Source organism: Motacilla alba, chromosome 15 (assembly GCF_015832195.1).
Source record: "Motacilla alba alba isolate MOTALB_02 chromosome 15, Motacilla_alba_V1.0_pri, whole genome shotgun sequence".
Classification (NCBI taxonomy): Eukaryota; Metazoa; Chordata; class Aves; order Passeriformes; family Motacillidae; genus Motacilla; species Motacilla alba.
Window position 1 is genome coordinate 11,030,456 of NC_052030.1, and position 25,608 is coordinate 11,056,063.

The following is a 25,608-nucleotide window of genomic DNA, read 5'->3' on the forward strand; positions in this document are numbered from 1 at the left end:
CGCTGCCGCTGCCTGCCCTGCCCGGCGCTGCCTTCGCATCCCGGCGCGGCTCTCGCTGTCTTTGTTTCTCTGTTTGCTTGCGGGTTTGTAGCGATGCGTGGCGAGTGCATTGTGGGTTTGCCTGGGAGTGTGGGCTCTGCGCTGGTTTATGGAGCGGTGTCTGTGTTGTTCCTGTGTTCCCAGCTCGCTGTGTTTGCTTAGTGGTTTAGCTTCATTTGTATCATCTCCCTCTCTTTTTTTGGATCTCTGTGTTTGTTCTTCCTCGTGAGTTTGCAGGTTACTCCATATTTCTTCGCATCATTTCTCTAAGAAATTTCCCTGATGTTTGTAGGGTTATTTTGTTGGTTTTCTTTTTTTTTCCTTTTTCCTTTCTTTGGGGGGGTGGGGGGGGGGGGGGGGGAGGGTGGGAGGGGGATGTTCCCCTTCTTTCCACATAATAAATCCTTCTTCCAAAATAACAATACATTAACTGGACAAATTTCAGGCTTGTGGAGAACACAAACCAAACTCTTCAGTAGGGAAGGGAAGCTCCCCCCCCAACCGATTACAAGCAGCTGCGTGTTTTAAAACCCTGACTGAGGCTGTGCAGGGAGATAAAGTGGAGTGTGCAGGGGTTGGATGTGGTAGCAGTTGTGAAAATATTCAACTTGGGGCATCTTTTGGGTTGCTTGTGTTTTCAGGGTGTAACTCTGGTCAGGTTGTCTCCCCATGCCTGATGTGGGATTGTGTTCCTGGAGCCACTGTACCTGCATTGGCCCGGAGCACTGTGGCCACAGCACACAGTGGGATGCATTTCCTAGATTTCTTTCAACGTGGATGCTGTGTTAGGGCTTTCCCCCCCTCTTTTCAATTTTTTTTTTCCCCCACCGTTGTTACAGAAAACCCTGAAAAGTTGAGTGGTTCCCCAAATTAGCAGCTGTTGGTGATGAGAAGCCGCTGGCTGGGGCTGGAGCCGAGCGGTGCCTGAGATTAGCAGTGGCATGGAGTGTGCTGGGACCATGTGACTGCGGTGTACATTGGAAGAGGAAGCTGTAGAGGTCAATGCAAAGGCATTGTGCCAGACTCTGGCAACCAGGGAGAGAGCTGGATGGCGGAAGATCCTCCCGCAGGCTCCTGAGCCGGCCGGGAGCTGTTGGGTTTGGACAAAAGCAGGCCTGGGAGATTAACAGCATAAATTAAGGCATGGTTTGTTTGTGGATGGAAAGAAAACCACTTTATTTTCCAAATGCTTTGCAGGTTTTTATTAATCGCCATCAGTGACTCTTTCACTAAAACCACCTTTACTGGAGTGGAAATTGTGTTTAGAGGAGTTTCAAGAAAACAGAGGGGAAAATGGGGAAAAACAAGGAAAAGAAACAGTTGCATGTTCACAGTCGTACCTGCTTTGGTGTTTTCTCACAAAACTAAATTTTAAGCGCTTTGATTTGAGAGGATTCAATCCTGTTATTACCTCTCTGAACATAAACAGTTTGCCTGCTTCGGGTTTAGGTTATTGACTACTGAGGAATAGCTAAAACCAGCTGATGCCCAGGCCATGTTTGCTCTTCCAGAATATCTTAATTCAGGGGGTGACTGTTGATAGGTAGCACTGTCTAGAAAATTTTTGTTGTTAGTGTGATGTATTTTTTTATCTGGCCTTCTGCAAACTGAAAATAATTGACTCCATAAGGATTTGAATTTTTTACTTTAAAACAACATGAACTTCTTAATACTCAGCACTGCTTACAAGCTGAGAATTTCTATGCTGATTTTTTTTTCCTAATGAGCAATAATTATTCAATCTGTGACTTTTTGCAGTTTGGCTGGAAGAAAGGCAACTTCCTTTCTGGGCTTCTTTTATTGTTTTTAAATTCTATCTGACTTGTAATCAACAACATCTTGGTAGAGAAAACATAAAAGGAGAATTTTTAAAAAAAAGTGTTTGGGAGGGAAGGACTCATATTTTGAAATGGAGCATATTGAGAGTGTAGACAGCTTCTTGGCTAGCTGTGATTTTTGAAGCATCTGAAATACCCCAGGGGCAGCAAAAGCTTCTTCCTGCTTCTGAAGGATTAAAAAAAAAAATTTAAAAAATTCCAGAGTGGGCAAGAGGAGAGACGTGTAATTGCACAAGGAGAGGTTTTAATTGTGAGATGAAGGCGCAGGACCTTTTTTGAAGCCCACAAATTGACTGTCTTCATGACAGCATTGCGTATCATTCTGTCAACTCCGGCTCGGGATGTGGTTGCTAGGCAGCGGCTCTTATGGACCCAGAGTGGCTCTGATTTGCCAGCCTTCTGCAGACACATGGTAAGGTCCTTCCCAGCCTATCATCTACAGGGACTTCTGCACGCCGGCTGCATACTGCTGAGCTTCTCCTACCTGAATGTGAGCAGAAAAAGACACACTTAAATCAAACCTTTTTTTTTTTTTTTCCTTTCCTTTTTTTTTTTTTTTTTAAAGAAAAAAAAAAACAACAAATCCCCTTCCGGTAGTGTTTCCATAACTCCCCTTAAAAACCAAACCAAACCAAACCAAAAAAAAAAAAAAAAAAAAGCCATGAAACGGAGACCGGAACAAGGAAAAGAGGTTAGTGGGTTAAGTGGTGTGTGTTTCCTGCGTTTGCAAAGGTGCCTACAGTGAGGAGGGCGGCTGTGATTCGGCCATTAGTTACAGATGGTGGCTGCAGGCTGGAGATTCCTGCAGCCAGACCACAGCTCTTGTGTCTTTTCCAGCAATGCAGACTTTAAACTGCTCAAATCCTGTATCAAGACGGCGTAAAAAATAGTGGATTTGATAGTTAGTGTGGCTGCCGGCTGGGTCCTTTATGTATTTTGATGCAGAATGCCTAGAAATGTGAACAAAAAGGAGTTAGTTTGCCAAATGAGGTTTCTGTCCCCTAATCCTTGCAAAAATGGCATGAGTAGCAAGTAGGTAAAGAACATTCAGGAGGATTTATAAGCGAATTAGATTTTTCAAAACTTTGCAGCAATTTGTGTACAACTTCTGGTGAAGGTTGTGTCTCTGAAGCGATGAAGGAGAGCATTAAACAGATCACCCCAGGGACTGGCAGTGCCATAAGAAATATTTCCGAACAGCCTAACTTTTAATGTTTTTCTATTCCCTAACTCTGGAAGCTTTAATTCCTCTTGTAGGAACAGCAAACTCAGACACGGAGAGACGCGTTTTTCAGCAGAAACCTTGTTACCTTCATGAGACAAATTCCTGTACTGTAAATGCAGAAACTTAATTGGTGGAAGCAGCATTGCACAGGCAGTTAACCTCTGCAAATTAAGATGTGAAAAATACTGTTTCAGACTGATTCATTTTTGTCCTTCACTCTGCTTGCAGGTACTGTTTGATGAGTGTGAAAGGATGCTTCACTGATTTTCATATTGATTTTGGTGGCACTTCAGTGTGGTATCACGTTTTCCGTGGGGGGAAGGTAGGTGAACCTTTTTTGATATTTGGTTTTATTTCTCTGTGCCTCTTACAGAGTGGAGGGGTTGCTTTCTTTTCTTTTTTTTCCCTTTCTTTCTCCTTTATTTTTTTTTTTTCTCGAGGGGATCAGCCAGTGATCAGACTGTTTCATCAGCTTTGTTGATACACACAGAGTTTACTGAACTAGAAGGGCACCAGTCACCGTTATGAAACAAACAAGTGATTTATTTGGAATACCAGATGTGTTATTTGCTGGTGGTGGTGCTTTTAGGCTCCCTGTTGTTGTGGTCCACAAGTATCTTGCAGAGAGAGGTGGCACTGTGTACCCTTGTTGGGTCAGAGTGCCCTCACTCTGTAACTCTGTAGTCTCTGTAGCTAAAGCTTCTGTTCCTTTTAGAGATTCCATGTTTCTTTGGTGTGTACAGCACAATAAGCCAGAACTGAAACATTAAAGGATACAGAAGCCTTAAAATACACAGCATGTAGAGCTGTGTTGCCATCTTTCCTGGTTTAGGATGTTTTTCCCAGTTGTGGTGTGGCCAGTGTACGGTGGGAACTGAAGTCAGTCAGTGGTACAGCTCCTGTTCCTCTCTGTACCAACACACTGTTCTGAACTGCAGGTAAACCACAGGCAGCTTCTGAGTAAGATATTTCTGGGAGAGAGATGACAAGTGACAGTTACCCAGGCACTTCAGCACGTGGGCTAATTGCTGCTGCTGTCTGTGTGTGCCTCTGTGTACAACACCTGGAAAACAAGTGTTTCATGCAGAAAGCAGCTCATCTGCCTAACACACTGCAGCCTTGGTGGAGTTTCTTGGTGGAGTTTCTTTTTGTTGAGTGTTGGTAATAATTAAATCTTCATTTTGTTTTTAGATCTTCTGGCTGATTCCACCTACTCTGCAGAATCTAGAACTTTACGAAGAATGGGTTCTCTCAGGAAAGCAAAGTGATATCTTTCTGGGAGACAGGGTGGAACGATGCCAAAGAATTGAGCTGAAACAAGGCTACACATTCTTCATTCCTTCAGGTATCCCTGTTAACTAACCTTCTGGAATGACTGGGATTGTGCTTTACTAACAGTTCTGTGTAAAACAATTCTTCACACCTAAACCCCATACTGACCTCTTTATTTGCTGTGGCAGAAGAAAGGCCAGGGACTAAATGTGAGTAATTTTACAGAAATTAAGACTGCTGGAAAATGTACTGTGAGGAAGTGTGTGCAGTGATTGTGTGTGTGTACTGGGAGAAAGGAGAGCGGAGCTGGGGCTCTGGAGCTGTCAGTTCACCACTTCTCATCAGAGCTGTACTGACTGCTGCTGTTAGCTTTCTGGGAAAGACAGTTTTCTCTTTTTGTGATCTCTTCTGGCAGGTTTCACCTGCAGTTCAGTAACTTGCATCTTTGCCTCTATCTGTAGCCAGAGGTGGGTCTTGGTGGAACTCAAAGAGAGATTCCAGTCCATGGGAGAGCAGCTGCTGTGCTCCCTCAGGTTGCTTCTTGGGGAAACAGCTTCATTGTCATAACTGTTCAGATGGTGCTGAATCTGGACACCTTCCAGCAGCCCAGCCACACTCAGTTTTACACTGCTGCCCACCTCAGTAGCTGTGTTGCATGATCCAGGCTCGTCCTGCAAAGCCACCAAATAGTTGTTGCTTTGAAGGCTGATGCTTCAGCCCTTTCAGCTCCTACCTAAACTGGAAGGAGGATGGTGGGATGTGTAACAGCCCTCATTTAAGATTGTATCAGACTTTGCTTTCTGTGACTATTATGGAACTGTAAGTTTGTTTATAATTATTTAACACATTGCCTCTGTCTATTGGATCTTACCAGGGAAATAAACATAGGTAGATTTTCTACATGACAGAAAGGCAGGCTGGTAGTTTTTCAGCTCTGGAATTATTACTCTGTGGAGATGGGATTATTATTTTTTAACCCTAGAAACAAGAGACAATGCAGGTCATGCAGAGACAGGGACAGTGTTCTTCTCATCTGGGGAGTGTTGTTAGGATCAATTGAAGGCCACAAATGTGCACATTTGTAAGTATTTGGTAAGAATCAGCCTGGGAGATGACAGACAAAATGACTTTGAGGGTGGAGGAGTTAATCTGTTAGAGGAATTAGATCTTGCCTTGAAACAGGTCAGAATGTGCCGTTACTGTTTGAACTGGGTGTTTGAGTGTGGCTGTGCTGTTTGCTTAGATCCCATTACTGCATCTTCTATTTATCTCCATCCTCCTGTGAAAAGCCTCCTACAAGTAAGACTTTCTGCATGTCAGTTTAGTCATGTTCAGCAGCTGGAACACTGCAGGTTGTGGGAGCTTGGACAGGACACAGCTGTAACATGGTGGCTGACACAAAGTGATTCCAAATGGGTTTTTGACTGGAGTTTCTGTTTTCTTAGGAAAGCCCCAAGTACAGAAATGCCAATACCTCAGACACTTTAGGCTCCATGCCAGATTTGAAAGGCATTTATGAATAATTTCTCTGTAAGCACCTCATAGATTCAAGGATTTTTGCTCTGCTGTATGTTGTTTGGAAAACTTCTTTGCAAATCTCTTATTTGTGTGAAAGGGCATTATTTCTGCCTTTGTTTTAAGAGTATGGAAATGCCTAATTAAAGGCTGTTCCAGGTCAGTGAATTGAGCACAGCTGTGTAAAACAGGTCAATTCCTGTGACCTCTTTGCTCTGGTTTGTGCACATATCATGTTAGTTAATGTTTGAAAGTGGTTTTTATGTGCTTTAGAAGTGTTCTTAGTGTTTAGATTCTGTTTATGGATGTCTGTAAAACCAGCGTGTCCTGTATTTTCAATTGAGCCTGATAAACCCTTGACCAGCCTCAACTCATCCATGAGGAATTACCTTCTAATTACAGGTTTGGTCACAGAAAGTGTAGAGGAATTAGTGCTGGGCTGTGAATGGGGAACACTTCAGCAAGGGACCTTTCCCATAAAATATCCTGCTCTGCTTCTGCTTTCAAGTAATTTTTTGGGAGTAGTCCTAGAAATGCTGTTATACCATAGCACTGTGAGGGTGAAGTCAGTAGGGAAGACTGTAAGAAGACAAATGAGGGAGTGAAATCACAGTCAGCTGGGAAATGGAAGGTTTATCTGAGAATCTGGGATCAGCAGTAGATCCAGTAAATCCCCAAAAGGACAAACCACGTGGACAAGAATGGGGATCATTCTTAGGGAAGGCATAATGATAGTGCTCACCAGGGCCTCAGGGTATTTTCCTCTCCATCACTGCCACCATCCTTTCAGGATTAACTTTAAACCAGTAGATTTCTGCTGGTGTTTGTAACCCTGCAGAGCACTGAGAGCACGATCCCAGCTGTGGTATCAAGGAGGAATTGAGCCCAGTATCATCAGCACAGTGAGTTGTTATGGGCCTAGGTGCATTTTTCAGCACTTTAGGAGTTCCTCCTAAATATGGGGAGGAGGAGAGCAAGCTGGGATTTTGAGGGATACTCTTGCAGGAGCCCAGCTGTACCCTGGTGGCCCCATAGGGCTGCTCCACGAGCCCTGCACTGTTACAAGTTCTCATCTCCCGCTTTACTGATTCCCACTGCTGAATCAAGGATGATAACCCTGCTAAAGCTGTGCTAAAGTGATAAAATCAACTAGGAACCTGGCCTTTTCCACTAATGCAACTGGTGGCAGCCTATTTGTTGATTGAGAAATACACACATTGTGCCATTCTGAGGTTTATGGCCAGATTAGATTCAAGATGTTAGACCAGCTGAAGGTTCAAGAGGGGAGGAAGGCATAACTGCTTTTCCTGAGCCTCTGTCACTGGGCAGAGGCAGTGGCCTTGGGCTGGGTCTTCTGATCTGACTGTAGGCTTTTGAAATCTGTAGCTTTAATGTGAGTCCATGGAAGAGGTGAGATGTTGGGCTGCCATTAGATCTTGCAGAAAACTTGTACAGTGCTGATTTATTCAACATTCCTACGATCAAAATCCAGACAGGGTGACCTGCTGTTAACTGGGTGATGTTCCTTTCTGGTTCTTCTTCAAACTTCTCATGTTGCTGCATGCAATTTCATAACAGTTGTGTTTCACCTGGGAGCTGGCAGTGTTCCACTGAGGAGTAAGCTGTTTGTTTTGCTTTATTTTTCTTATGTTCTCTGTACTGCACTTCAGGGCCTTTGGCATGGAAACATGCTGTTAGAGTCTCTCTTAATTATTGTGGTAACCTGAGAGTGCTCCAGAGTTCTTGTCTCCAGTCAAATGCAGAAATAATGACCTTTCTCAGATGAATGTTTTTGGGAAGGAGCGTGGACAGAAAGAGATGTTCTGTGTGGACTGCAGGCAGCTATTTGCAGGGATTCAAAGTGTTTCAGATGCTGTCTCAGTGGTTATCAGTGGCATTTTGCCTATTAGGAGTGTGTGGTCCTAGGTCACCTCTGCTGTGCCAGTGAGAGTTTGATGGATTATTGTGTGATGGGGCCAGAAGGTGGCACATAGCCCTTGCAGCAGGAGAATGACAGGCTATTAAAATCTGGCTGGTACATGTTTTGCAGGGTGTTGTGCTAGGGCTGCAGAGCTGCCTGGCTGGTTTTGGTTGCTCTTTAGCTTTTCCCATTCTGTGAGCTTCCACTGACACTAATGGAATCTCCGTGCCTGGAACCTCAGGGACCAGATGAAGAAGATTGGTGGAGGGGATCAAAGAGGAGAGGCTTTTTGCTCTGAGTGTCTGCTTTCAGATGGAAGGTGACAGCATGATGCTGGATTTTTGATTCTGTACCTAATGCCGAGCTCTGCCTCATTCTCAAAAACAATTTAAGATTGAGAGTTGCTGTATTACTTGTACTACTGGGGCAGAATTAGTAAATACTTAACTTTAAAAATGTAAACATGATCTTTCCTTGATAGATTTGCTTGTGGGCACTGCTATGATGCAGTCATTTTTCTTTTGAGATTTGATTTGCTGGCAGTGCCCACTCTCAGGTTACCTCTTTAGTCACTTTTTATTTTTGAGACAAATGTATTTCATGTTTTCCACCCCAAGTTGCTGTAGAATTGCAGGAAAACGTGTGGCAACTTCTGTATCACAAGGCAAAATATCAGTTCAGTTACTAATGGAAACAGATGCACCATGGTTTTGGCTTGGAGCTGGTAGGCTGTTTGCCCCATAGCTTTATAAGTTAATATTCTTTTTTATTATTCTCAGATGGATGATTGCATCCTTGGGTAGGAATTTGCAGCCCACTGAAATCTTCTAACAAGTTTGCAATGTTTAATAATACTTGTTTTATAAAATTCAAAAGATAATGAGATCATATCTTTCTTTTAACTGTTCAGAAAAAGTGTTTGTTACTGTTAATTTTACCTTCTTGATTTACTAGAGATGATAACATCTAAATATTCAAGTGTGTCTTAGGAGTGGTGGAATAATTCATAACTGTAAATCAGCTGAGAGCATTTCTGGGTCTCCTGAAGAGAATTCCTGCTCAGTGTTGGCTTGGCTTCATACACTAGGATTGTTTTGGGAAGGAAAAAGCACTTATTGATCGCCAGGAGCTGAAATAAAAACCATCAACTTCAGAAAAACCTTAAGTGGATGGTCTTATTGAGACTTGACATGAGGGCTGTGAGCAGTGACTGCAGTGTCTGTACTCCCAATCCCATTTATCCCACGTGCCTGAGGCTGTGCTGGGCAGGACTGGGCAGTGGCACTGCAGGAGCTGCCCCGGGGCTGGGCTGCTTCCACCTTCAGGTCACCCACGGGCAAGAATCTTCCTGGTTCCTGGCTGGTCCTCAAAGCCACCCAGTCAATGTCCTCCTCTCATCTGCAGGATTTGATTGTAGCTTTAGGTAATATTTAGCAGGTGCTTTTGTTTGTGACTTCCAGACAAAAATTAATCATTTCTTGTTCCACTGACTTTGACTTTTCCAGTCCTTATTCCAGTTGTTCTCATGTTATTCCAATGCTTTTTTTAGCACTAAGGGTAAAATTAAATTTTTGGCCTTTTTCTCCGTTTTTGAGGCAATTACCAAGAGGTGAGGTGTTATCTCCTGCCTCACATGAAGCCATGGAACACAGGGGGTTGTGCAGCAGTGGCAGGGTTTGTGTGAGCAGCACAGAGTAGTCACTGAGGAGAGAACTGCTGCACTCACTCCAGAGGTGTCAGAATTGGGGGCTGTGTGGGAAGTTTGTGCTGTGAGAGCTGGAAGTCAGACACACAGGAGCAGACATGACAGGCTGTTCAGCACAGGTGACATGATCTAAAATGTCAACAGACTTTCAATGCATCCAGTAAAATGCAGTGGCACAGGTGAAGGTGAGGCAGGGGTGTGGATGACATTAAAGCAAATCCCTTGGCTGTCCTTTTGTCTTCCCCATACGTGCAGCACCTCCTGCTCTGGAGGTTTGTCTTCCCCTTTAAAAACCGTGGTAATTGGGGAGCTGACAAGATGGGTGTTTTTGTTTGCAAATGGTCACAATGAACATTCATCCTCCTCAGTTTATTTCTGAGTCGTGCTGTAGCTAAGCTGTGGGAATGGATTGAATGTGCCATCCAAGCTCCTCTTTCCTCAGAGCTCATTTCCACAATACATTACCCTGATGGAAATGTTTCCTGTTTTCTGCTCATCTCTCTTTCCTCCTACTTCTACTTTTCTGATGCTGACCTCCAGTTTTTCTCCATACACAGCCTGGTTATTAGAACAAGAGATTTTCGTGTTGGTTTTTTTTTTTTTTTCCTCTGTAACATCTGTGCCAGTCTGGCTGGGATTTTGTACCTTGTCAGTTTTCCCATCTTTTTTGTTTAACCTTGCCTGTTCTGTCCTGTGTCCCTGGAATCCACCTCTTGGTGCTCGTGTCTCTGCAGTTTCAATTATGCACGTGCGTTCCTCAGGCAAGTGGAAGCTATTTTGGGATGCAGTGTGACTGAAATGCTGCACAGCTGAGTGACCAAAATCTATTTTCTGTGCAGGTGACTCCTGTGACAGGGTGTGTCCTGCAGAGGGGCTGAGCTGGATGCTGCCTGTGGGAGCACATGGACTGCAGGAAATCTGGGATTCCCCAGGACTGAGCTGTGTGCCCAGCTCAGCACTTCAGCAAGGGGGGGAGGGTACCCACAGGCATCACCTGTGCCTGTCTCAGAGCTATGCCTGGAAATCATCCCTGCCTTGGCAGGGGTAGGAATTTGACTTCCCAGGCCTTTATATGATGACTTTGTTGTTTGGTCTCTCATTTATTTTTCTTTTTATTTTCCCAATCCTGATGGATTTTATTGCTGTGTTTTAAAGGGTTTTGCTACTGACAACTGTGTCATTAACAGCAATATTTTCAGTCTTGTTATTAGAAATACTTGCAGCTTGAAGGGCCTGGTGTTCAGTTAATTCAGCAGCTGGGAGCTGGAGGTACTAATTGCTTGTAAGATATTTAGTCCTGGATTATAAATGCAAGTAGGGAATTAAAGATCTTCTCCACAGAACCAGAGGTTGTTTCAGATATTTTACAGAAGATTTTCAGTTTGCACTGTACCAGCTCTGCAAGAATGGATGCTTGAAATGATATTTGTGTTCATTATTCTTTCTGTGCAAGGGTTTGTCGTGTCTGGAACACCATTTGTTAGAGCATTGGCTCAAGCCACTGGTAGATCCTTCCACATTTCTCCCAAAACTATTGGGACTACTACCAAGAAAGTCTAGCAGTTATTAACACAAAAACCCTTGTCATCTCATGGGGGTAGCGTTGAGAAGTCAAGAAAGGTGTGTTGAGAGACCCAAAGACCAGGAAAGAATGAAACCAGCTGCACTCCAGTGTGAAATGCTCACTGAGGAAATACAATCTGTAGGGGAAGGCTACTGTGTGGTTGCAGTGGAAGCACCCACACAAAGAACAGCTGCATCGATGGGATTTAATTTTATTGATTATTAAATGAAGGGCTATCTCCTTTTAACCTTTTAAATAGGACAAGAATCAGCTCGGTTACTCCTTTTAATCAAGTTGTAAATATTTGGTAGCAAATTGTATTTTGAATGATGTTGATAATTTCACTAAAATAACAGCTGCACTAAGGTTGGACATTGACACCTGTGTGGAGAGAACTGCTGTGGGAAGTGGTGCTGAGGACTCAGTGTTCTGCTGTTAGTGCCTGGTTCTGAGCTGTCTTCTGCCACCACTCACTTGTGGGGCCATGAAAGTCATTTTACTTTTTCAAGTTTCAGATTGTTCATCTCTAAACCTGACAATTAAGGTGGATTGTCACGCAAACCAGCCCTCTGTTTCAGCACCCTGCCAATGGGTTGGCTTTGGGGACCCAGATTAGCCTCAGCACATGGTTTCCACTCTCTCCCCCAACCTCAGAAATCTTTGTTTACCCAGTGGAAGCAGTGGCCCCAACTTCCTTGACCTTGGATCTGTTTTCCTTCCCAAAGACTAGGATGAGGATCATGTATTTTTGTAGCAGTTTTCTCTTAGTACAGACTGATGTATTTCATGTGAGGTGCTGAACTACTTCAGCTGTGAAGTATTTATAGTGTTGATGTGTGTTGTGTAGTGTTACCCTTACATGAAAAAAAAAATCCTCTCCAGTTGATTGTTCTTGATTTGGAAGTAATAAACAGGCTGGAGCTCTGTAACTGAAATTATGCTGACCAGAGAAGGAAAGATGGAATAATTCTGAGAGCTGCCAGAGCCATGAGCCACCCGCTGGTTTTATATGCATCGCATTTAGTGTGTGGAGTCAGACCTGTAAATTGACTGAAACCTGGAACAGGTTGCCCAGAGGGGCTATGGACTCTTCATCCCAGGAGACACCATGGGCCATCTGGAGCCTGTTCTGTGCAGCTGGCTCTAGGTGGTCATGAGTGTTGGACCTCCAGAGGTCCCCTCCAGCCTCTGCCATTCTGTCACTCTGAAATTCAGAAAAATGTATCCAGAGTGATGGGGCTTCTGTTTCCAGGGAGAAAATTCTAGTGCTGATTTCTTTTCCTTCCTATCACTCTCCTACCAACATGCCCGTAAATGAAAGCCCCAGTCCTGCCATCTGCTGTGGCTCAAGGACTTCCCAGATAGAGCTTTGCAGGCCTTTATGGTTGAAAAATTGTTGTGGAGGAGCACTTTTGTGGCTGCTGGCTGGAAAACCCTCTAGGCTGAATGGCATTTTCCTGCTCCCTCACTGATCTGGAAGTGAGGGAAAGCTGCCACAGCTTTAATGGAAAGTACTGCACAGTCAGGAGAAAATTGACTGCCCCCCATGTTGCTTTGCTGTCTGCTGGTTTATAAATTGTAATGCTTTTCATTAAAAAGAAGAGGAAAAAAAGTGTCAGGTCTCTGTGGGTCCCAGATCATTAGCAGGATCAATTCCTTTTTCACTGCAGAGATCAGAGGCTACAGTCTTGCATAGCCAGAGCTTCAGCTCCTGACAGACCAAGCAAACAATGCAGAGGCAGAAGAGCTGGTGTGTGGCTGTTTGAATTGCTGTGCCTGGATTTTCGTTGTGACAGAAGATTCTTTGGAGCCTGTGAAATTAATTCAGTCCCTTGTAGGATTTGGTCAGAACAGTCTCATCAGCTCCAGTCCCAGAAATGTTAAATCCCTTAACGTGAGGCTTGCAGTGAAAACGATTTCTTGGTTACTTCAGAAAGTTGGTCGCAGCTGATGAAACTTTCACCCCTGAAGGAGGGCTGGTAATAATTTGAAATCTTTTACCTCTGAAGCTGTGTTGTGGTGCTAGTGTGAAGGAAGTTTGGTGTGCCTCAGTCCAGTTCCACAACCCTTGGCCCACCACCACTGCTGACATGGTTTCAGCCATGCTGGAGGTGCCAGTCTGAGAGCCAAGTGTATGGAACAGACTGAGTTTACTTCTTAGTCATGGACGTGGTTGAGTCATAAACTTGCGTGTGCTCAGTAAACACTGTAAGTGTTGGGGGAATAAATAGAACTGATTTACAGAGGGTTGTAAGACTGCACGTCACAAGGTGCCCTTCTGCTGTGACTAGTCCTGAAGTGTGGCTGTGAGCATCCCATTTAACCTTTCACTGCTTTACCTCTCATCCCCAGCACAGTGGGATTCAGAGGGTTGTTAAAATTTGATTTTAAATTGCTCTGTAATGCTACGTAGCACGAGGCATTCTCAGTTCTTTGCTTTCCCTCTCTAGGGTGGATACACGCGGTTTATACTCCAGTAGATTCTCTGGTGTTTGGTGGAAATATCCTGCATAGCTTTAATGTTCCCATGCAGCTTCGCATCTATGAAATTGAGGACAGAACAAGGGTAAGGATTCTTGATTCTCTTTTTAACTGAGCAGTTCTTTGTGACTGTGATCTGTCATAGTCTCTCCCTCGTATTCCCTTCTGACAAACAACAACTGACGGGATCTCCGTGTCAGAGTCGTTGAAACAAGAGGTAAACATGAAGTAATGAGACTTTCAAATGTTGGTTATTTTTAGTGGGATTTACTCATGTGCTTCCCACAGATGTGTCCCTTCTGTGTCTTTTGTCTGCCTGTTAAACTTCCATAAAACACCTTCCCTTTTGCACAAAAACATATTGCATTTTACGGACCTTTGGACCAGCATTTTTGGTAACCCTCTGCTTGTCACCTCTCTGTGCACACCTGGGGTGGATGCCTGACCCTGGAGAATTGATGGCACCGGGCTGGTTTGCTCCCCACAGCTGAATTGACAGAGCTGTGCAGACGTTGTGTATGAAATCTCATCTTCTGTAACTGGCAGTCACTACAGTGCCTTGATCCCATGCTAGAATTTCGTGGAACAGAGAGGCTGGGGTGGGACATTGCTCTGAACGTTGTGGTGTTCACCTGGCTGTAGCACCTACCTGAGGGAAAGGCTGGGGCAGTTACTGTGCCACCTCTTTGTCGGGGGTGACAATTTTATCCTTGGTTAATAAACAGGGCACCTACTCATCATATCCACAGAGCTTCAAAAAGCAGCAGGATCTGAAGGAAGTGACTCTGTTTTAGTTGGCTGTCAAATAACCTGTGCAAGGCCGTTGTGGCATTCTTATATAAAAATGGACCAGAGGGACGTGCAATCCAGATGGGGACTGTTTGGGAGACCTCACTCTGAGACAGTGCTGATAAACCACTGGCACAGGTGCCAGCTCTGGTGTTAGTGGAGATTTGGGCAAAATGGCAGGAAATTGCAATTCTTCTTCACTAAAAAGTCTTAAAATAGTGTATTGTGGACATCAGTGCAGTTCACTGTTGTTCACCCCTTCAAGAGGGCACACAAGTCTTGCTCCAAGTTGGTTTTCACCCCACATTACTTTCTTTGCAGTGAGAGTGCACAGGCCTGGAGCAAATACAAATTGTTTTGAAGTTCATCTCTGACTCAGTGGGAGTGAGGTGTCCTCCCCCCAGCCTCCCTGGCTTCCCAGCTGGTACAAGGCCTGGTAATCTCCACTCTGCAAAGCAGTGGTGGGAGCAGTGGGGTTCCTGGAGTGACTTTAATGAGGAGAAGCAGAAAAATGAATTCTTAGTGGAAGAGAGATGAAGACAAAAGTTGAAATTTTGGGGGAATTAGAACAGAGGAGTGTGGCAGAGAGCAGAAGTAGAGACCAGAGTGGATTCAGCCTGGCTTTGAACAGGTGAGAGTGTCAAGTGTGTTAAGGAAGTGCAGAGGGACTTGGGCAGAAAAGTTGGAGACAGGAGCAGGAAGGGGCTCACCTGGCAGAGGTACTGGGCACAGGAAGGTTTCCAGAGTGACTGCAAATAAGAACCAGCAGGACATACTGGGAGTACACTGCAGGTGTGCAGGGAGGGTGTTGTTGCTGGGAAGGATGTTTGCACAGGCAGCTCACTTGGAGAAGGGGAGACTGGCAGGGAGGATCAATGCCAGAAATGAGTGATTTCCATTGAAGTCTTTGGGGAAGATGAGCAGAAAGTGCTCTTTTTTCCTTAAGTTGTATAAAAATGGACATTTTGTTCACACGGGACTTGAGCTACCCAAGATCACACAACTTGGGTTGTAGCTGCTCAGTTGTGCTTCAGGGCCCTTCTCCTTGGGAAGCTGGGTACAGCTTTGATTTTCTAAGCTTTTTATGCCAGCAGGCAAAACTCCTTATAACAGTCAAATATTTTGGTAACGTCTATGAACTAACCAGCCAGTTACACTGAAATGCCTTTTAAAATTTACTGACACACTGATCCTGTGAGGAGGTTGTGGGAGTTGGGTATCTGCATCTTGAAAAATGTCCTGTCACCCTGCAGGGGCACTGCAACATTTGGAAATCCCTTTGCTCTTGTCATTTTTTGTTTAAATTTTCTTTGAAGTCTGTGTAGTTCTTTATCATTTTCCTTGCAAAAGTAGTGGAGTGCTTCAAAAAAGACCAGTGAAAGCCAGCAGCCCAGAATATCCACGAATTCACAGAAGCAATTTCAGCACTTGGATGTTGCTGTGTGCTGGCAACGTGTTACGCACAGGCTGTACCTGTGCTCACAAACTTGTGCTCGTGGGCAGATGTATAAAATCAGAACTGTGTGAACAGCTGAAGAATAGCAAGAATTTCTGCACAGAAACAAAACAGAAGCCGTGCAGCTAAGGCATACAGAAGTTTGATAAAAGGCAGGAAAATCAATACTGTGATTTAGAAATAATAAACTCCCCCCTCCTCCAAAACTAAAAATATCGTGCAGGAATCTTGAAGGGGAAATGGTTTCAAAACAGGATTCTGGTGTGTCCTACATTATTTGCTTTGTCAATCAAATTTTGTCATTTCTTTGTTGCAATAATTCCATTGATACACTGGCTGGTCTGGCAGACTCAGTACAGTGCAGTTCACCCAAATTTGCCAGTGTGAGCATACTGCAAATGAGTTTCTCATCAGTATTGATCTTTCCATTGTGTATGGCACAGAAGTAAATTACACGATGTGATTGACAAAGTAATTTGCTACACTCAAATCAAAGTGTAATACAGGTGTGCTTCCCCTCTTCATTTTGCACAGAGCAATTTTATGGAGGTTTCACTGTGTTTAAACCTGCTGTGTAATGTTTAATCATCTTTGATTGCTGATATTCAAAGTCATTTTTATGCTAGGTGTAGTTGTTATTGTCTTAGCTCAGACAAGAATAAATACAGGGTTGAAATGGTAATGCTGATTTACAGCCTGATAAAATTGCCTAGTTTATATACTTGTCATGCTTATTCTAGCTTAATTCCTCATACCCCTGGGAGACTTTTTAAGAGGGTTGTAGCCATTTAAAAATAGTTTTAAGGAGTAATAAAAAACATGTCTATTGTTGGAAACAGCTCCTAATGTGCAATTGAGGTAAACAAATATTCTCCAGCCTTACAGTTCGTAGAGACTCTCATTTTGCAGCCTGGCTTTCCTGGAGGCCAATTAACAGCCAGTCAAACAGGCCAAGCTGTTTAGCTCTCTGCAAGCCCAGCTTGAGGAGCTGCAGAGCAGGATGCCACGCAGGGATTCATCATTTGGCACAGGGGTGATACAGCTCTCTAGTATTGAAGAGGAAGGATGTGTCAAACCTAACCCCAATTAATCTAAATTTAACTGCTTTAAAATACTGGAAGATGGTGGGAACAAGGGCACTCTGAATATATACGTAAGGTGGTCACTCACAGATGATGGTGTTTGCTATTCCCTTGGTTTCCTGGAATGTAAGATAACATATTAAGTGGCTAGCTTAATTATTTTGTAAATAGTCATAAATTGCTTTTCAATATTGTGATTAGATTGATTAAACACAAGTGGAGTTTGTAATGATTTTAATGGGCATTGTGGAAGAGATTATGACTTTTTCAGGAAAACATGTGTCTTACTTGCTTAGGGTTTTTGTTTTGTTTTTGGAGGGGTATATAAATCTCTAAAATAATTTCACTTTGAACTGAAGAAATGGATCATATTCCAGAGAGGATTTTTTCTTGCTGTACAGGAATAATTAAATTTTTTTTTTTCAGTGGATTGTAAATTATTAATCACAGAAGTTAGAGCTGGAAATGCCTATTAGATGATCCAGTGTATTTCCCTGCTGGTGGGGAATTCAGTCCTCTGGCAGTGTCTGTCTCAGATATTACACTTCGAACTCATCACAGAACATTTTTAATTTTTTTCCTTCTTTCTCTTTTTCCTCCTCCCCTGCCCTTAAGAGTTCATTTGCCTATGAGTGTACAATGGAAAGAGCATGGACGTGCACATAATGCAGTTCACATCCGTTATAATTAATAAATGTTCAGGGATATCACAAAGAGCATATCCCTCTATGCTTTTCCATAAGGCAAACTTTAAAAGTTTTTCAAGCACTGTTGGAGTCTCTTTACTGGCAGAAGGCCCTGTAGATCTCTGCACAGTATCTCTGTCTACAGATGGTGTAGAGAGCTCTTCCTTCTGAAGGTTTGTAAAAGCAAAGCCTTCTCGGGCAAACAGTGGATTGCAGAGGCATGGAGGGATTTGCTGTGGGTTGGAACATTGATAGCGAGGCAATTAGGAACTCAAATTGAATATTAAAGATTGATATACATAATGGGAGCACTGCATGCATTACTGCCTTGTCTTTCACATTGAATTAACATTGGTAACAACTAAATTTGGTGAAGCTCAGAATCTGTCAACAAATGTTGAGCAATGATGTCTTTAATATTCCCAGGCATGTGGCTGAAAACCTTTTGAAGGCTGAGGGGTGGAAGGCGGCTTCCTGTTTGTAAGTCAATTCTTTGCAAATTTTGTTTCCTGCAGTGCTCTCTTGGAAAAATTTGAGTTCCTTTATTAGCATATATTTTAGCATGGATAATTTCCCCTGTGTTCCCTAATAGTCATAAGTGACTTGATCTCTTCTCTATGACAAATAACTAAACTAAAGGAAAAATTTTCTTCAATGCAAAAAGGCCCTGGGGTTAAATGTTCTCACATTTAGGGGGTTGTTGTTTGGCTGGTTGATTTTTTTTTTCCCTTTTCTTTTTTCCCTTCCTTTTCCATATGTGTGCTTTGTAACAAACCACACAGGGAAACGTTTGGGAAGGTGTAGCAGTGCTGGATGCATGACCTGTAGCAACAAGCAGTTCAGATTTGCCAGCTGTATTTGTGTTCAATTTAAGGGATTTTAACTTCTGAGAATTGCCATGGAGTATTTAATCCTACCCTGTGACACATCTAGTGTGACAATACAGTATATTTTGCCTTTGTTACATTTTGTTTTACTGCTAAGAGTGTTTGCATTGTCTGTGCCCTGGGAGCAGAGGCGAGTTCTTTGGCTGTCCACCTTGGGGACAGGTTTCAAATCTGGGCATTCCAGTAAGTCACTGATCTGCTCAAGTGGATGCTCTGATCACCACGCAGGTGTTTGGACAGTGCCTGCTTTGCAGAGCTGAGGCTGAGTTAGCAGCTGCTGGGTTAGTGGTTCTGTTCAGGCTTTGGGCTCTGTGGTGGGTGGTATTTTGGTTTTATTTCTGAGGTAATGCTCCTTTCTGGTGCAGTTCAGCTTTTCACTAAAGGTGGCTGCCCACCTCTGGGCTTAGGGAGCAGTGAATGTGCAGAGAATGTTTTAAAGCAGCTCCTGTAATCCCAGTGCAGTGCATGCACGTGAGCCTGCAAAACACAGATTTCTGTGCCACCAGGAGAAACAGGTGTACAGTGTAAGTACAAGTGCATGCAAGAGGCATGGCATCCATTTTTAACAAATCACAACAAATGCACATATCTTCCTGCATTTTAGGAGCTTCCCAGATCCTTCTGTGGTACAGTGACCTTCTACAGATAGAAAACTATGTTGGAAAGGAAGGAAACCCTCTTTGTTTTCTTTTGTATCTGAAATACTCTTACAAATAACTAGTGTTGGAGAATTCAGCTTTTTGTGTGAGAACAACAGGTCTGAGATGTAAGAAAAAGTACACAGCTTGACAGGATCTTTTGTCAAAATCCTGCTCTTCTGTTCTTCCTCTGTTTGTGGCAAAAGCTAACTTGCTACCTAAAGGTAAACCACATAAGGGATTTTTACTTTAATGTGTAGTTATCAAGAATTTATGCCTTCATTTCTTTAATCAAATTGTTGAGACAACCACAAATGAAAAAGATGAATTTCCTGCTTGACTCATTTTAGGTAATGTTGCCATTTTGACAGAAATCCTGTGATAGTGTTCAGGAGATGAAAACCCACTCCTTTATTTTAAGTTTTAGTGACTAACATCTGTATGTGACCACCCTATGTTTATGCAGCAGGTAAATAATTCTGTAGGGGCCATCCATCAGTTTCATGATTTCACAAGAACACAAACCCTCTCCTCTCCCACCACCCCAAGAGGATACAAATTAGTGAACCAAGAAATGATGCTGTCGTGGCAGGCAGGCTGGCTCCTCATTCCGTATGCTGGAGGCATTCAGCTCCCTGCTCCCACCCTCTCCCCTCCCCCTCCTCACACTGTTTGTGCTCTTGATAACACGATGGGAATGATGACTGGCCCTTGTGCTGCAAACTTCCCTGCCTTCCCCGTGGACTGACAGTGTTGATTTGTTTGCAGGTGCACGCCAAATTCCGCTATCCTTTCTACTATGAGATGTGCTGGTATGTTCTGGAGAGATACGTGTCCTGTGTGACCCAGCGCTGCCACCTCAGCAAAGAGTACCAGAAAGAATCAATGTTAATTGGTGAGTGAATCCTTTGAGTGCAGATTCACAACTGGTGCTGGCACCTCAGGCTAGCTGCTGCTTGGGTTTCTGCAAAGCAGATTATAAACTGAACTGGAGAAATTCTAATGAGCTGTTTCTTTATTTTGGGGTGGGGAAGATTTTTGACTCTGAAGCATTTCTATGAAGTACCAACCTACTTTGAATTATATGTATTGAACATTCCCTTAACAAGTGGATCCCAGAAAATAATTTTTGGATGTGTTTGTTTGTTGGTTTCAGTAATGTTTGTGTTGGGATGATCTGCCAGACAGTTGAGGATTTACTGCACAGCACCGCAGTAGCCAGAAATGTGTGTATTGCAGATGTGCTCTGGTGGGGTGGATGTTTTGTCCTTTTGTAGAGCAGCTCCTGTACAGAACATGTTGTGGTCACTAAACCTGCCTTCTTTCTCCTCTCTTTTCCTTAAATTCTCTCTGGTGACTGGGTTCTAGTTCTGCAGAAAAGCAAACCCAAGAAAACACCTACACAAATCTCCACGATCTGTAACCCAGGTTCAGGGAGGTCAAAGAAACCTCTACAACAAGAGCTGAAAATGGACCAGAGGAGAGACAGACAGATGTGCCCGAGGCATTACCTTGGCACTGGTGTGATCTTTGCATCAATGTGTGCCAATCCAGTTGTTGCTGTGCTGAACTGCCCTCTTTTTCCTCCTTTTGATGGAAGGTGGTGGTGGGCCATGCTCCCTCTGCTTCTAAGCACAGAATAGCTGAAAATAGCACAAACACCAGCTAAATCTTAGCTGATACGTGTTAAGTGTGGAGGAGGACTAAAGTATTTCTGTGCCTTCTGCTCCCTGAGGTGCCACTTGGAGTGAACCTGGCATGACTGGCAATGCCCCAGGCTCTGGACAGAGAAGGGAAATGTTCACCTATGAGCACAGTTCTTAGTAGAATGGATTGAAGAAGTTACAGGCAGGTGTCACTCTCCAGTGAGTTTTACTGACCAAGAATAATTTAAGGGAGCTAATAATCTGTGTAGACAGGCCAGGAGGAATTCCTGGGGTCACTGGGCATTTGGGTGCTTCACATTTTAGCTCTGAGACTCTGGTCAGAAAGGTTAGTTAAGCAGAAATTCTGTGTCCAGAGGAATTTTTCTCATAAGATCATCCTAGAGGAGGAAAGGATGAATTAGCCCTTTGGATCAGCTCTTCAGAAAGCAGTGACAAAACTGATAGCTGCATTCTTTGGAAAATAAGGAGCAATCTCCTGTTGTCTAAACCACTGGCATGGAAAGAGGCTGGTCCTGCAGGCAGGGCAGGGGTGCCAGATCAGCGACGTGTAATTTCAGAACAAATTAGCTGTGGAGAGTGGATGGTTCAGGATATTGAGATGGGACCTTTTCCAGCTAAATCACCAGTGTGAATTCCAGCCCAGCTCCATAATTACTGATAATGGTTTGGTGATCCCCAGAAAATGTGCCTCAGTCCAGTTAGCTGGGAGATATTCCAGTCATATTAAAGCTCACTGGGAGCCATAGATGTCCACTGTCCAGAGGGAACAGGATTATTTTGCATGACCAAAGACTGCCAGCTCCAAAGGCTTCAGGAAAAGGAGCCTGGCTTTTTGAAAAAGGGTTTGGTGGTGACTTGCTCAGGGTCTTGTGACCTGTGGTGGCTTCAGTTGCTGGCAGAGGGAGATGTATACTTTGGTTTTGTCAGAAACTTGGGATTTTGTTTTTATTTCTTGGCAGAAACGTAACCTTAAAATAATTGTTTTACTGGGGGTTGTGGTTCAATAGACCAGATCTGCTGGATCTTTCACTTTGGCATTTGCCAGATTCAAAGTAGTAAAGGTACATTATTTACCTTTACAAAGCTGCACTGCTTTGTTCTGTGTGAGTGATACTGTTTCAAATACTTGCTTTGCTTTTCTGTTAACTGCTCTGTGTGCAGCCTCTTGACTCGAATCTCTGTGAACTGTAATCTTTGAGTTAAAACTGGTTTGTTTTGTGGAGCCTCTATCTTGATATTGTTCACTTGCTGAGGTCTGGGATATCCTAAAGACATCCGTGTTCCAAAACCTACCTCTTTTTTTTTAAGCTTTTCTTCAGAACTGCAAAAGTCCTTAAATTGTCTCTTCCTTAGGGACTTCTCTATCTGCAAGCAATTTCTTGATTTCCCATGAGGGAGTATCCCTTGACAAAGAATTTCCCATTATTCTCCTTAAAGAGTAATGAAGCAAAATACTTAACTTCTCCTCAAACCCCTCAGTAGATTTAATTGTCTTCTGTCCTTCTTGGTTTAAGAAAAATTCTTCATATCCTTGTATTCATTTTCAGAAATTTCTCTTGAATAATCTAAATGTTTCTCCTGCTTTTAAAAAACAATTTCCTTGACTGGAGATTTCTTCTAAATGTCTGTTTTCTGCCTTTCCTTTTGGGTGCTAGAACTGTCTATTTTTCACCCTCCAGTTGTGCTGCTTTCTTTCCTTACATAGCTTCTGGTACAATTAGAGATTGTAGTGGATCTTTGAAGTTAAGAAAGTGATTATCAGCAGAGGAGGACATTGACTAGAGATAGTGCAGGACACTGCCCACAGTCTCTGGGATTCACAAGGGAGTAGTTCTCATAAAATTCATGGGGATTCTGTTCTCCTGCATAAAGAAAAAAAAATTACTATCTTGACAATTGTTGGAGAACACAGAAAACTGAGTTAATCAGCTGTTGGATTTTAAGGATATCTTTAGACTTTTCATACTGTGTTTTTATACACAGTATTTATTTGCTTTGGCATGAAGATTGTTAAATTCAGAGTGACTTTCAAGACACTGTCTGTTCGTGAAAGTGTATTTGTGTGATTGTGTTGTGATACCTCGGTCCTGATGCTTGTATGCTGCTGTAGCAATTTGTATTGTTCTTTGTATTTCTGTTTTCTAAATGTCTCCACTCACAAAACTTCAGACAGGAAAAAACCCCACCTCTGTGGAGGCACAGCTCAAACCTGGAGTCTTCCCACTCCCTAAATTAAAACGTGAGTGCAGCTCTAAATGAGGTGGAAGATGATGGCCGTGCCTTCCTCCCCCATTCCTCAGGCCCAGGATGAATTTCCAGGCTGTGTCCTCCCAGGCAGTGTGTGAGGCTGTTCTTTCTCAGATCTCTCCCAGGAGGGCAAACACTCAGGGGGATGACGACATGACAGCAATCACAGGCTGCTGTAAAAGCACACAATCTCTTTTTCTCTTTTCTTTGACTTGTCTCTCTCAGCTGGGACATTTGTCCTGCCAGCTGAAATCAGAAGGGAGCCTATTTGGGTTTCCTACTAGATTTGAATGTGTGCTGTTTTTCAGGGTGGATATGTCTTCATTATTTTTACTCTTATCATGAATGAGTCTGTACTGGATGTTTTCAACCACAGTTGACCTTCAGTGAGATATGGATGTTGAGAGTGAGCTGACAAAGAGTAATTGGGAGAAGATCCTGGGCTATCAGAGATGTGCTTTCTCTGTAGCCTGCAGCTTTGAAGATTCCCATTGCTAAAATTTTAACAGGATGGCTCTAACTGTACGTTAAGCCTGATGGATATAGAAAATATGCCCTTTTGGCACGGTGAAGGAGCCATGTCTCTTTTTTTTCCCCCTCTTCCTCAGGGGATAGAATAGATTTGCTTATGATAGACAGATACCTGAGTACATTGAGTGGTTCCTGTGTGGGGTGCTCCATGCAGTGGAGCAATGGGATACATTTCTAGTATGCTCAGGGTTTTTCTGCTAATGAAAATGTCACTGCTGTCTTTAGCAGACTGATTGCAGCTGCTGCTCCCAAGTCACAGTGGCAGGGTTTGGAGCTGGGAATGGCAAGGTGGACACTACACACTGGACTGTTCTGAATAGTTCAGAAAGGTTTCATGATTTTGCCTGACCCCCATCCCTTTCTTTTAAGTTCTGTAATACAGCAAGTTGCTTTTCAGCAAGGAAAGAAACTGTGTATAATTATTCTTGTAAAAGTGGATAACTGTGAGGAAAGTTAAGTGTTTTGCCCAGAACCACAGGGAAGTGAACTGCTATAGGAAAGATTTCTAATGCTCTGTCCTCTGGTCAAGTTTGTGCTGCTCCACCTCTTCACTGAGCTAGATCGCAGACTGGTCTGTATGAACTGGTTTTATTTGCTTTGAGATGAGGTCTTTTTGCACTAAACTGTGTAGGAGCCCAGACTGGATAACCCCTCTGAAACTGGGGTTCAGACCTGGGACTCACTGGGGCATTGACTCAGGAGAAGAAACAGATGAGCTGAGGAGATGCTGTTTCCCACAGAGACTTAATAAACCAGCAACCTCCAAGTCAGTGGAGCCCTGGTAATACAGTGCTTAAAATGCACTTCTCAACAAAGTAAATGCAGATTATGCTTATGTAGGGCCTCAGCTCACAGCACAGTAACTCTGTCAGACACTGTTTTCATTGAAATGAATAAGTAAAAATCATGGCATGTTGCATTACAACAAAACACTTGAAAACACAAAATTGAATCTCCCTCACCTTGAAGTTATCCTTCCATTATTGATTCCCTCGATGCTTTTTTTTTTCAGATTAGCAGCAGCAGCAGACAGTTGTTGTGTTTTGAGAGCAGCCTGCTCTTAATCCGGTGGAGCACCAGCCCTGTAATCCCCTGGTGCTCCAGAATAGCCCGGTACACTCCAGGTTAGCTGCAAGCCCTGTGCCCAGGGGAAGGCTGGGCAAGGCATGAAGTGACTGCCAGGCATGCAGGGAGCAGGGCATTGCTGTGGTGGTGGTTTGTTTGGGCTTAGATGGGAGTTGGTTTTGCCTGTCCGTGCCCAGGTGTGGCTGGCACGGCAGGGCTGCCTCGTGCCGCCAGCCGGTGGCAGGGACGTGGTGGCAGCTGGCAGAATGGAATTGCCACCCCCCTCCGTGTGCTGCCTTCTCCTGGGAGCAGCCCCCAGTATGCTCTGGTGCTCTGTCTCCTCCTGCCTTTTGTTTCCATAGATTAGAGCAAGAGACAAAAAGTGGAGATCTCTCTTGGAAGCTTTTTCCCCTCGCACCAGAGCGTTACTTGGAGTAAATTATTCACACCTCCACAACGTGATCTCCCTCGTTTTGTTTAGGCCTTATTTACACTTGTGCTTTGCCCCAGTTACAGCCATTAGTTCCTGTTCAGCAGAGCTACAGCACAGGAGGACAGAAACACGATTTTCTTTGTGCAGATTTACCCCACTTTCTGTTAATGACACCGTCCTGGCAGCGTAGGGATGTGGATCTGCTTCCACCCTCTCCTGTCTGATGCCAGAACTCTGGCATTTTCTCCCATTGAGGCTGGGCTTTGTGCTTGAGTCAGTTGTAAAACAGCTCACCGAGGCTGTGTGGCTCAGAGAAGAGGGCTCCAGCCCTGGATCCGACAGCCTGGATTCTGACTCCTGGTTTTTCCCTAGATTTGATGTGTGACAATGAGCAAATCGTGCTTTCTCCCAAGCATCTGTTTCCTCAGTTGTAAAATGGGAGAATGACATAAGCTGATTATGTAGCCTTTGAGGTGGGTACGTGTGCTTGCTACTGTGGACAAAGGAAAAACAGTGTGAAATAAAAGTTGGATAACTGAGTGGGTTTTAAATGTTCTAGTTAAGATA

The 25,608-nt window shown here is 43.7% G+C and overlaps 1 protein-coding gene across 9 annotated transcripts in view; it reads left to right on the top strand.

The window, feature by feature from the left end:
* The window catches only part of KDM2B (lysine demethylase 2B), a 105,970-nt gene that overhangs the window by 31,708 nt on the left and 48,654 nt on the right, over positions 1–25,608 (top strand). For 7 of the 9 annotated variants that reach the window (XM_038151965.1, XM_038151966.1, XM_038151968.1 and 4 more), the window contains 4 exons: positions 3,331–3,424; positions 4,294–4,447; positions 13,530–13,645; positions 19,867–19,993. In XM_038151965.1, coding sequence (XP_038007893.1) covers positions 3,331–3,424; positions 4,294–4,447; positions 13,530–13,645; positions 19,867–19,993 — 491 coding nt within the window. Of the gene's footprint in view, positions 1–2,534; positions 2,569–2,883; positions 2,910–3,330; positions 3,425–4,293; positions 4,448–13,529; positions 13,646–19,866; positions 19,994–25,608 lie in introns of those variants that run through there. The other 2 variants (XM_038151973.1, XM_038151971.1) reach the window with 2 other exon arrangements.